This window comes from Pelodiscus sinensis, chromosome 10 (genome assembly GCF_052426305.1).
Source record: "Pelodiscus sinensis isolate ZL-2025 chromosome 10, ASM5242630v1, whole genome shotgun sequence".
NCBI lineage: Eukaryota > Metazoa > Chordata > Testudines > Trionychidae > Pelodiscus > Pelodiscus sinensis.
In genome coordinates, this window is record NC_143061.1 from 4,823,783 (window position 1) to 4,836,567 (window position 12,785).

The 12,785-nt window shown below is 52.5% G+C and overlaps 1 protein-coding gene across 1 annotated transcript; it reads left to right on the forward strand.

The window, feature by feature from the left end:
* The first annotated feature begins 1,078 nt into the window (after positions 1–1,078).
* On the forward strand, positions 1,079–11,804 carry DYNLT2B (dynein light chain Tctex-type 2B). Its single transcript, XM_075938221.2, has 5 exons — positions 1,079–1,239; positions 4,374–4,507; positions 6,479–6,548; positions 7,919–7,982; positions 10,237–11,804. Exons 1-5 carry the CDS (start codon positions 1,172–1,174, stop codon positions 10,282–10,284), a joined length of 384 nt encoding a protein of 127 aa, XP_075794336.1. The 5' UTR covers positions 1,079–1,171; the 3' UTR covers positions 10,285–11,804.
* The last annotated feature ends 981 nt before the right edge of the window (positions 11,805–12,785 follow it).

The window sequence follows — 12,785 nt, forward strand, 5'->3', positions numbered from 1 at the left end:
CTGGACACGTACCCTCCCATCTAGTCCAGCTGTGAACCCTCTCCCATGCCCTGGCCACGAACTCCCCCCCCCCCCGTCCAGATGTGTATCCTCTCCCATGCCCTGGCCACGTGCCCCCCCCCATCCAGCTGTGAACCCTCTCCCATGCCCTGGCCACGAACCCCCCCGTCCAGATGTGTATCCTCTCCCATGCCCTGGCCACGAACCCCCCCCCCCCCCGTCCAGATGTGAACCCTCTCCCATGCCCTGGCCACGAACCCCCCCCCCCGTCCAGATGTGTATCCTCTCCCATGCCCTGGCCACGAACCCCCCCCCCCCGTCCAGATGTGCATCCTCTCCCATGCCCTGGCCACGAACCCCCCCCCCCCCCGTCCAGATGTGTATCCTCTCCCATGTCCTGGCCACGAACCCCCCCCCCGTCCAGATGTGTATCCTCTCCCATGCCCTGGCCACGTGCCCCCCCCCCCCCGTCCAGATGTGTATCCTCTCCCATGCCCTGGCCACGTGCCCCCCCCCGTCCAGATGTGTATCCTCTCCCATGCCCTGGCCACGTGCCCCCCCCGTCCAGATGTGTATCCTCTCCCATGCCCTGGCCACGTGCCCCCCCCCCGTCCAGATGTGTATCCTCTCCCATGCCCTGGCCACGTGCCCCCCCCCCCCCCCCGTCCAGATGTGTATCCTCTCCCATGCCCTGGCCACGTGCCCCCCCCCCCCCGTCCAGATGTGTATCCTCTCCCATGCCCTGGCCACGTGCCCCCCCCGTCCAGATGTGTATCCTCTCCCATGCCCTGGCCACGTGCCCCCCCCCCGTCCAGATGTGTATCCTCTCCCATGCCCTGGCCACGTGCCCCCCCCCCCCCCCGTCCAGATGTGTATCCTCTCCCATGCCCTGGCCACGTGCCCCCCCCCCCCCGTCCAGATGTGTATCCTCTCCCATGCCCTGGCCACGTGCCCCCCCCGTCCAGATGTGTATCCTCTTCCATGCCCTGCCCACGTGCCCCCCGCCCAGACGCCAGCGCCCCCTCCCGGCCGGCAGAGGAGCAAAGCGCGTCCGGCAGGGGGCGGGGCGCGCGCCAGAGCGCGGCAGACTCCGAGTCCGGAAGCGGAAGTGAGAAGCGGCAGGGGCGGGGCCGGTTGCTGTGGTAACGGGGCGCGCTGCGGGGCCGAGGCCATGGAGGAGCCGCTGGGCCTGGCGAGCCCCGGGGACACGTACAGCCTGCGGCCGGCCTTCCGGCACAGGTGAGCGGGGGGGGGGGGTCGGGGGTTGGGATCCTGGGGGGGGGACGGGACGCTGTTGGGGGGGGTTGGGGGGGGGGGGGTGGGACGCTGTTGGGGGGGGTTGGGATCCTGGGGGGGGGGGGTGGGACGCTGTTGGGGGGGTTGGGATCCTGGGGGGGGGGGGGGGGTGGGACGCTGTTGGGGGGGTTGGGATCCTGGGGGGGGGGGGACGCTGTTGGGGGGTTGGGATCCTGGGGGGGGGTGGGACGCTGTTGGGGGGGTTGGGATCCTGGGGGGGGGGTGGGACGCTGTTGGGGGGGTTGGGATCCTGGGGGGGGGGGGGTGGGACGCTGTTGGGGGGGTTGGGATCCTGGGGGGTGGGACGCTGTTGGGGGGGTTGGGATCTTGGGGGGGGACGCTGTTGGGGGGGTTGGGATCCTGGGGGGGGGGGGGGGGTGGGACGCTGTTGGGGGGGTTGGGATCTTGGGGGGGGGAGGGGGGGGGACGCTGTTGGGGGGGTTGGGATCCTGGGGGGGGGGTGCTGTTGGGGGGGTTGGGATCCTGGGGGGGGTGGGACGCTGTTGGGGGGGTTGGGATCCTGGGGGGGGTGGGACGCTGTTGGGGGGGTTGGGATCCTGGGGGGGTGGGATGCTGTTGGGGGGGTTGGGATCCTGGGGGGTGGGACGCTGTTGGGGGGGTTGGGATCCTGGGGGGGGGGGGAATGCTGTTGGGGGGTTGGGATCCTGGGGGGGACGCTGTTGGGGGGGTTGGGATCCTGGGGGGGGTGGGATGCTGTTGGGGGGGTTGGGATCCTGGGGGGGGGGGGGAATGCTGTTGGGGGGTTGGGATCCTGGGGGGGACGCTGTTGGGGGGGTTGGGATCCTGGGGGGTGGGACGCTGTTGGGGGGTTGGGATCCTGGGGGGGGTGGGACGCTGTTGGGGGGGTTGGGATCCTGGGGGGTGGGACGCTGTTGGGGGGGTTGGGATCCTGGGGGGGGGGACGCTGTTGGGGGGGTTGGGATCCTGGGGGGGGGGACGCTGTTGGGGGGGTTGGGATCCTGGGGGGGGGTGGGACGCTGTTGGGGGGGTTGGGATCTTGGGGGGGGGTGGGACGCTGTTGGGGGGGTTGGGATCTTGGGGGGGGTGGGACGCTGTTGGGGGGGTTGGGATCTTGGGGGGGGTGGGACGCTGTTGGGGGGTTGGGATCTGGGGGGGGGGTGGGACGCTGTTGGGGGGGTTGGGATCCTGGGGGGTGGGATGCTGTTGGGGGGGTTGGGATCCTGGGGGGTGGGATGCTGTTGGGGGGTTGGGATCCTGGGGGGGGTGGGACGCTGTTGGTGGGGTTGGGATCCTGGGGGGGGGGACGCTGTTGGGGGTTGGGATCCTGGGGGGGGGGGTGGGATGCTGTTGGGGGGGTTGGGATCCTGGGGGGTGGGACGCTGTTGGGGGGGTTGGGATCCTGGGGAGGGGTGGGATGCTGTTGGGGGGTTGGGATCCGGGGGGGGACGCTGTTGGGGGGTTGGGATCCTGGGGGGGGTGGGGGGGGGGACGCTGTTGGGTGGGGTTGGGATCTTGGGGGGTGGGACGCTGTTGGGGGGTTGGGATCCTGGGGGGGGTGGGACGCTGTTGGGGGGGTTGGGATCCTGGGGGGGGGTGCTGTTGGGGGGGTTGGGATCCTGGGGGGGGGTGGGACGCTGTTGGGGGGGTTGGGATCCTGGGGGGGGGGATGCTGTTGGGGGGGTTGGGATCCTGGGGGGTGGGACGCTGTTGGTGGGGTTGGGATCCTGGGGGGGGGGTGGGACGCTGTTGGGGGGTTGGGATCCTGGGGGGACGCTGTTGGGGGGTTGGGATCCTGGGGGGGACGCTGTTGGGGGGTTGGGATCCGGGGGGGGGATGCTGTTGGGGGGTTGGGATCCTGGGGGGGGTGGGACGCTGTTGGGGGGGGTTGGGATCCTGGGGGGTGGGACGCTGTTGGGGGTGAGGGTTGGAGGGACCTAGAGGGGGATGCTGTGGGGCTGGGGGCTCTGAGGAATGGGAAGCTGTTGGGGGATGGATGGGGTGGGAAGAAGTACAGGGGACAGTTGGGGGTTCTAGGAGGCCTGGGGTAAATAGTCCAGCGCACAGGTGGGGTGGGAGATGAGGAGCTGTAGGGAGGTTGGGGGGGGTAGGGAAGTGCTGGGATACGGTAAGAAGTACAGGGTGATGGGGCAGTGGTTCCCAACCTTTTCGAGCACACAGACCCCTTTTCGGTTTATTAACATTTCACGTACACCCCACCCTGGGGGTGAAAAGAAAAGTGGGCCCGATCCTTTTAAATTTTCTGTGGACCCCCTGCAGTACCGTTGCAGACCACCAGGGGTCCATCGACCGCAGGTTGGGAACCACTGGGTTAGGGAATCGAGGTGTCTTCGGGTGAAAGATGCCCCACACACTAGAGATGTGGTGTAGCAGTGAGGCGAGGTGAGCTGGGGTCTGCTGGGGATGACACGTCCCAGTACAGGGAAGGGAGCCTTTCAGCATACACAAGAAGTGGCAAGGGTCTGATCTGTTTTTTCTGACTGTCACAGGCTACAACCAGCCTGATACAATCCCCACAAGCATTTACTGGCCCAGACATGCACATCAAGTAAAAAAAAACCAAAACCAGCCAGGTGGGAGCCAGTAAATTCTGAGACAGCCCCCTTCTGCATTTTTTTTCCTGGCTCTTCCCTTTACGAGAAGAGGACAGTGTTTTTCTTCTCCCTGACAAAGAAATCAAGATTCTGGCTCATAAATCTTCAGCCCTGCCCCTTCCCCCATCTGGCTCCCTGAACACCTTTTTTGTACGGTCCAGAGAAAAGTGGAGGTAGACATTGCCCCAGAGGACTGTTCCCTCAGTACTGTCTGGGGAAGCAAAGGTATGTGTGGACAGTGATTGCCAAACATAGATTAGAAGGGCACAATCCAATAATAGACGTTATTTGCCCAATCACCTGACTGGAACATAGGTGGATTGTGGGCAGTTTTGCAAGATTGGTTAACTAGCTTCTACTTTTCCTGTACTTTCATACATTTCCACCTGCCAAGAATAAAAGGTGAATTTTTCCAACACAGCTCTACACATTTCAACCTATCCTGTGAACTTTCTGAGATTTAGGATTTTTTTCCCCCCGTAGATTCCGATCTTCCATTGTAAAAGAGTGCATCCATGCGATACTGAAAGAGAATCTAGCCAATGTTCAGTACAACCCAGAGGAAACGCCGCAGCTCACACGGTCCTTATCAGACGCAATTAAAGATAGACTGAAAGGTAATGAGGCTTGGTGGGGAAACTGCCGCTTTCTTTACTGAATTTATTCGTTTCTGTTTGCTAGCATCGATTCCCTCCTCTTTTTTAAAAAAAAAAAAACTCCTTATTCACTAACCCTAATCCAATATCATTTAATAAACCAGGTGCTTTACAGACTTGGTCTCATCCTGAGGACCTTAACATTTAATTCAGACAAATATGATTACATATAGACCCACTGGTGAGAGAGATCAGCTTAGGAAATATCATGGAAGGAGTAGAGTGCATGGAACATGGGTAGCATGGAAGAAGGTGCGTAACTGAGAGCTGGAAAGAGAAAAGAAACCGATTCTGACTTCACTTCCATAAATGGAATCACGCTTGGTTTAGCCTGATGTAAATAAGATCAGACTCCATTCCAAAGGGAGCACATTGGGAGTCAGACTCAATGGGAACAGCCGAGGGAGAGGACCAGTAACAGAACCGGGAGTAAGAGGGAACATGAAGCAAGAAGCGGTGGGTCATGACGCTGTGAGGTACCGCTGGCATGCTGCAGCATGGCAGTGTTGTTTCAGAACGCTGCTCTGCATACTTTGGATTCCAGAAGTTATTTCAGGACCCATGAAACATTTCCCATGTCCAGATGAAAGTCAGCATTATCAATGACTTCAGCATCATTCTGGCTGTGCTCCCTCTGCTGCCTGCTTTTGCAGCAAGAGAACCAAACGATCATGAGTTCCTGCATTAGCAGTGAGTTATTAAACATCCTTTACAGAATTACTAATTTTAAAATAGATTACGTAAAGTATGTAGTCCAAGCACTTGTGGATGTTGAGTTAATAGACCCAGGACCTAATTACGTGCGTGGTGCCCTGAGGCAGGAATGGTCCCACCCCCAGGATTGTCTGTTGTCTTTCTTTATTCCAGGTGACATTGACTAGATCAGATCTAGCTTGCCACGCTCCATCTTGCAGCTGAGATGCAAACGGATTGTAGCGTGCTGGCATTTTTGCTCTGTTTGAAGCAAATTTGTTTTGGCTCTTGCATTTCTGGCAAATTGCCAGTTTCACCCCCTCTGCCAAATTGGGAATCATCTATTCTTTGAGTTACTCCTTTACTGTGCTTTTGGAATGGAACCAGAGACATTTGTAGTCATGTATCTCCGATCTTATCTATGCATGCCCTGGAGAGCCTCTAATACTTAAAGATACTAGTAACCTTTAAGATACTAGTAACGCATGGCAGAAACAGCAATAACATTCTAACAAAGATTAGAACAATTTCAAAATAATTCAGATTACCTGAAACTTCTGTGTTTCATGTAATAGCCTCACTCAGAATCATAGAGCTGGAAGGAGACCTCAGGAGTCATCAAGTCCACCCCCTGCCCAAGGCAGGACCAATCCCAACTCAATCAACCCAGCCAGGGCTTTGTCAAGCCGAGACTTAAACACCTCTAGGGATGGAGATTCCACCCCCTCCCTAGGGAACTTCTGCCCTTACACTTTTGTTGTAATGTGTATTTGAATCCTGGAAAGTTGTCTGATTGGCAGGGTTGGTACCAAGGATGCTTATTTACCGATGCTTCAAAAACCCATTGCACCTTAATCTGGGACAGTGCTGATTATGCACACTATGTATCTCGTTAACTGCATACACCGATACTTGTATTTCCTCGTAACCCCAGCTTGATTCCAGATATACAACAGCGCCTTCCTTTTTAACTTGTATTCTATCAACTTTATTCGAAACATTAGCTTTAATAAAATCTTTTCTGGCTGTGTGACAGTCTTTCTTCTCCCGGGCCTGTGTTTGAACAGGATTGTGATGCTTAGCACTTATGGAAGTGAGACTTCATTTCACTATCCACTGGAAACTAAGAGTTTCTAATTACAAAATAAAATATCTCTGTCCCTCTGTCCTGTGTGACTGTAATGCAGTTCTATACTCTTTCATATTTAACTGTTCATTTGTCTCCCTCTTACTCTGCAGAAGAGGGATTTCACCGATATAAAATGGTGGTCCAGGTTGTGATTGGAGAACAGAGAGGTGAAGGAGTGAAGTAAGTTTTGTGCATTTCAAATGTCTTGCTTTTGTCACTCTCATCAAGAGTTAATGCTCCTTGCTCTTTACTATCCCAGGCCGGCAACTGTTATGCAAGAGGTTAGACCAAATAATTTACCATGGTCCCTTCTGGGCTTAAAATATATAAAAATAGCTCGCTTCCCAGGGTTCTCTCTGCTGTAGTTAGCAAAGCAAGGCAGTTTATGTCCTCTTGTTAGGCAGCAATGTACTAACGGCCAGATTTTCAAAAGTGCCCAGCTCCCTTTTAAGCCCCCAAGAGCTCAGCACCCAACTGGTAGAATTCTCTTAAAAATCTCACCTCAGTTGTGGGAGCTGAGCACTTGAAAATATGGCCCCAGAGGTTGGTGATCAGAGAAGAATTCTTACTTGCTGACATAGAAAGATTGTGGCTTCCACTATTGCTGAGCAAAAGGAAAGAACTGATGTCGAACAACCCAGAAAGTAGGCTATCTCCAGGATCTGTGCGCTCCAGAAGGAGATAAACGCAATAGATAAGGGTAATCAGAACTCCTGCCTCTTTGTAAGAGCTGATTAGTGGTCAGGGACAAGTGTCTCTCCCCCGCCTTGTACATGTGGTGAGGTATGAGTGTGTGGTGGTTCTCGTCTCTGAAACACGTCTGTGCTGGCCACTGTCTGAGGCAGACTGGATGGACCGATGATGTAATCCAATCTGATGACGTCTGTGCTGTGGAGCTGGATACAACAGCACCAAAACTGAGGGGCTGGCTCTGGTCGGAGGTTTGCAGTTTGGGTGTGAGCAGCAACATTGCAAAGCACAGCCCCTCCCAGCGCTGTTCCGCAACTGTCCAAGGTTTCCAGTTGTGGATGAGGGGGTGGGGGGATCCCACACCCTGCCCTCCAAACTACAGCCATGCTAAAAAGTGCAGTGTAGGGCTTCTTGCCAATCCCCCCCCTTTCCAACTCGAGTATCCACCCCCACACTTCTACAAAGGTTCCAGCACCTTGACTTGGTGAATAAGTCACGGGAGAAAATTCTTGAGCTTGTTGTGCGGGAGGGTGGACTACATTATCACAATGGTTTCTTCTTGTCTTAAAACCTGTGGCCTTAAGTTCTTTGCCATGTGGTATCCAGTTTACCCACCCTGTGCTTTGACTCAAATAGCGTTTGAGGTGGGGGAAATGCAAGTAATACTGTTCCTACCTCTCTGGAAAAAAATCAACTTCACCCAGCAGAAAGACACATTCCCAAATCCAAAAGACCTGGTTGCATTCTTGACAGGAAAATACTTAGCTTTCAAGGAGAGTCAGCAGTGATCAGATATGAATAGCTCCATTTATCCCCCGGGTGTACCGTGTTAATGGTTTTGTCCCAATTCATTTGTTTAGCATGGCTGCCCGATGTTTCTGGGATGCTGACACGGACAACTATGCACAGGATGTTTTTATGAATGTGAGTATTTGCCATTTTTCCAGGGGAAAATCGAGTGAAACTATTCTGTGTTTTTTTGTGTAGAGATTCTGATCATAGGACGTGGATTTGATACATTCACCTGCTGGCCATTTATCAGTACTAAGCACCAACACAATATTGAAAACAAAAACCAATACAAGTTGGACCTCACTGGTCCGGCACTCTCGGGGTCTGATTGAGCCCGAATGAGGGGATTTGCCGGACCAGGGAAGGTCCTCCCCTCATGGCCATGCTGGGCTAGGGTTCCAGCCTGCCCCTGCTGCTGCCTCAGCCCCTCCACAGCCAGGGCCAGAGCACCACGGCCAGAGCCGCGCAGCTGGGGCAGAGCTCTGCAGCCACTTGGCTCTGCAACTGGGGTTGGAGTCTTCTGGCTGCCGCTGAGCCTGGGGCTGGAGTTCCCTGGCCACTGGAGCCAGAATGCGGCTGGAGCTCCACAGCCGGGGATGGGGCCAGAACTCCCTGGCTGCTGGTAGGCTTAGAGCTCCCTAGCCGGGGCCAGAGGCCACAGCCAGGCTAGAGCTCCCCGGCTGCTGGGGCCAGGGAACTCTGCTGGGGCCAGAACTTCCCGCTGTGCCGTCCCTCCTCTCCCCCCACCCCAGCCCACCACACACACTCTGGGCTCCCGGATGACTCACCTGCGCCCCTCACAGCGCTCCTGCCCCACCACCAGACCCCTCTTCCTGGGCTCTGTGTTCCAAGAACATCTGTGGTCCATGTCGGACCATGGATGTTGCTGGACCAGGGCAGGTCATATCTGACCCCCCCTGCTACTGTCTTCCCCCCCAGCCCTGGATCGGCTGCAGGTCCCTGCCTGCCACACTATGCAGCCTAGCTCCCAGCATGTCAGGCTCCTAGCCCCACCAAGCAGCCCCACTGTGGCACACTGGGCAGCCCCACTGCAGGGAGTCGAGCTCCCAGCCCCGCTGGCAACTTGCTGGCAGCAGTACACAGCCCTGCCACCCCACAGGACTCCTACCCACCACACCTCCACCAGGACTCTCTGGTCCTGGAACATCCGTGGTCGGCTTGACTATGGGTGTTGCCGGAGTGGAGAGTCCCAGTTTGCAGAGGTTCAACCTGTATAATACTTAGAACTTATACAGTGCTTTTCATCCAACATCTCATATCATGTTACACAGGCGTTAAGTATCCTTGGAAAGCTCAGAGAGTTAAAGTTACCTGAGGCCAGGTTTTGAGAATAGGACTGGAAACCAGGATATCCTGAGCTTTGCCACTGTCTGTCCTCTGATCTTGAACTAGTCACTGAACCCCTCTGTAAAATGAAGATAATGTCGGTGTGCTAAGAATGAACGTTTGTAAAGCACTGTGTTTGTAAAGCTAAGTGTTTTAAATGGGTGAAAGGGAATCTGGTACTCTAAGGATGTGCCCTGCAATATTTGAACCTGTGTTGTTTATCTTTTGTTAACCATTTAGTGAGACTAAATTAGCAGCATACAGGTTTTCATTAGCAGCATGCAAGCATCCAAAGGCAGACTTTGGCCTTCATATGAAGTCTTGTCTGTTACACAGTGTGCCCTGGTCTACAATAGGGCTTTATTTCGAAATAACCCCCCTTAGGTCGAATTAATAAGTGGAGCATCCACACTCCCAAGAGCATGATTTCGAAATAACGGGCTGGTTATATCAAAATCTGTTCTCCTGCTTTCCTCGAGGAATAACACTAATTTTGAAATAGCGGTAGTGTAGTCGAAATAACTCCCCAGAGTAATTCGAACTAATGACTCCCCAGAGCTTCCTGGGGCTCTGAGTCCAAGGTAGCGCATCCACATTCACAGAGCCCGCCTTGGACTCAATTTGAGGCTTCCCTGTAGTGAGGACATGCTCTTTTGAATTTGTTAAATCTGGAGTTATTAGGTCAGTTTAAATAATTTCAAAAGTTTCCTAGTGCAGACACACCCTAAAGCTGCAGCACTAGGATTTCTCAGTTTTTAGTGCATAACACGTTGACTTTTAAAATAAAAGGCAAAATCTTGGTGGTCAAGTGGTTTTGGCCTTTTAAAATATATTCATACCACATTTTCTTTATGCCAAATAAAGCCATAACAAAAATGTAATCTTTCAGCAGACCGGTTCCTCTGCCGAAAACAGGCTGTACTTGCATAGCAAACGGTTCCTTTAATATAACTTTTAGCTGGGCTTCACCATGGCCACTTGTTTAGTGAGAGGTGCGCACTTTTGTTAAGACTAATATGCTTCTCTCTTGTTTTCTCAGGACAGTCTGTTCTGTGTGGTAGCTGCATTTGGCTGTTTCTACTACTGATCCCAGAGAAGACTGCAAAAAAGAACCAGAGGAATTTTAGAGAAGATTTTTAGTTTGGTTGGTTTTCTTTTGTAATTAATCCTAAGGAGCCATGTAGTCCTGGTTTCTCGGTGTAGCAAACTTACAGCTGTACAAAGCATGCTCTCTGTACCTCTCTGCTACACTAACGTATCCAGAGCTTCCTCCTCTTCCCTGCTTGTATAAATATAGCTCTGTGCCATGTTGTTGTTCGGTTGTCCTTTTAATCATCCTTTTTGCTTTGTGCAAAATGAATGTATTAATTCCAAGGAGCCAGATATCGTGCCTCAGAAGGACTAGACTGCTTTTATTAGTGGTGACTTGTTTCCATAATGTAAAAAATATTTATGAGCAATGTAATATAATCAATACAGATGTATCTATTTTACATTTTCCCATCTCTGTTCCTCCCTATGGATGTGCTTTTGTCTTTTCGAGTGTTAGTATCTGCTCTCTCCACTCCATCAAATATGCCAGCCTTGACTGTTGATATAGCTTCTTCTCCCACAAAATGTCTCCATGTTTCCTGCTGTGGGTAGAATGCCCTTCCTGTGCAAGGCCAGAAAACTAGTATTCTGTCCTGTTGTAAATTCCTCCTCCAGGTCACCTATGTCTGTGATGCCTACAAGATACTGCTGTTCAACCTACCTAACACTAATATCAGTCTGCGAGAGCTCATATTTTGAAAAAAAAACACACAATTAAAATGATCCGGAAGTCAGACTCCCTATTAGCCTTTGTGACTAATGATTCTGTTACCGTTAGCCTCATCCTTCCTTCTTGTCATATGCTCAACTCAGCCAGCTGGGTTGCAGGTGCAGATCCTGCAAGCACTGACACACATACTTAACTTTAGCATGTAAATTCTCTCATTGCCAAACTAAGCATCTGCTTAAGTAGCCTCAGCTCCTAAGCACTGTGTTGTCAGGGACCAACTCTCCTTACTTGTCCATGCAGAACCCGTCCCAGAAGGATGCCAAGACTGAGTGGGATCGCTGGATGCTACCACAGTATAAATTAGTAAATACAAACTATAGTTAGTGACAGTTTAAGCTTGCAGCAGGGCACTTCCCACCATCCAAAAGCTTAAACTAAGGAAATAGGGGGAAGATTAAAGGAATTGCACACATCTTCATCTTGGCTACCACAGTAGAGCTCATACACTCTAGTGGGCTATAATGCTTCACTCCCATCTCCAGCAGCTGCCCAAAAGCAGTACGGATCCTGGCTTCATCCCACTTGAACTCGGCTTCAACACCTTGAGGTCACCCACTCGTGCATGTGAGAATGTATTTTGCTTTAACATACAAGTTGGATGAAATTGAGGCACAAAGAAAAGTGAGACATTCTAGTAAAAAGTCACCAGAAATGGTGATTTCTTTAAATTCTTATTCTTCCTCTACCAATTCATTGTTCACCAGACTACTGTGAAAAATGAGAGTTCTCGTGAAAATGAGATTTTCACAAAAGAAAGATTAAAAGCTCCTCTTAAATTGAACTCTGTAACAAAACTATACACAACCAACCGTATCTTCCCTCTTTTTCAATAAAAATTTAACAGCTTATGCTCTAAGGAGTTGTACTATCACAAAACATTGCCACACAGTTCTTTGTCCCAATTATGTTAGCTGCTTAGATAAGTAATATAAACTCCCTCTTTCCTCCCTGGGTTACTGGGGAGCAGGCCAGGTTCGCTTGAGGGCCTGATGTTTTTAACATAAAAAGAGATCCTGAGTTCCCCAGTGGTAATGTTATATAGTTGGGGATTCCCTATCCACCCCATTGCTGCAGTCCCTTGCTCCTAAAGTAATATACAAGGACGGTGCCTCCACCTGGCTGGCCCTGTACACACTTAATGGTGTACCTTGGGAGCCTCCAGAAATAAACTTATTCCAGCTATAATCTGGATCTAACTCCAAAAACAATTATAAATGATATACATCTAAGTGATTAAATTAGAATTATTGCACCTTTACTTAACAATGTAAAGAAACAGTTTAACAGATGAAAAGTGAATAAAGTCAATTAGCAAAGTTCACCAAAATAAAGGGAACTTCTCTAACTGGCATTTACACTGCCACCACTTATCTCACCCAAGTGTTCACTCCTCTAGATTCACTTGCTTGTGTGGGTGCACTTAAAGGTCTGCAGCTGGAGTGGAGACAGCCCTGTGCAGATTCTGTGTGTGTCAGTCTGAGATGAGCACCCAGCTGCAAAATCCCTCTGCCACTGGAGCAGGCCCCACCAAATGCCAGCAGTTCACTGAGCTAGTCACTCTGCCTCTCTTCAGACCCAGAGTCACTTTTCCAAACAGTCACAAGTACTCAAAGTACCTTCTATGCACAGTTATGTAGGCCCTTCACAGGCACAGCCAAAATCTCTCCTCTCCAGGGACAATCACACCAACAGCCCCTGAAGCACCCAGCTAGCTCCAAGCCCCAGCAGGCTCTCAGTAGCAGGCTCTAGCTTCCCGCAGCAGCGCC

Excerpts from the sequence above, each read along its gene's own strand:
- DYNLT2B (XM_075938221.2), top strand. The coding sequence starts at position 1,172 with ATGGAGGAGCCGCTGGGCCTGGCGAGCCCCGGGGACACGTACAGCCTG. Across the intron at positions 1,240-4,373 it reads CGGCCGGCCTTCCGGCACAG|ATTCCGATCTTCCATTGTAA; the intron begins GTGAGCGGGGGG and ends TTCCCCCCGTAG. Across the intron at positions 4,508-6,478 it reads AATTAAAGATAGACTGAAAG|AAGAGGGATTTCACCGATAT; the intron begins GTAATGAGGCTT and ends CTTACTCTGCAG.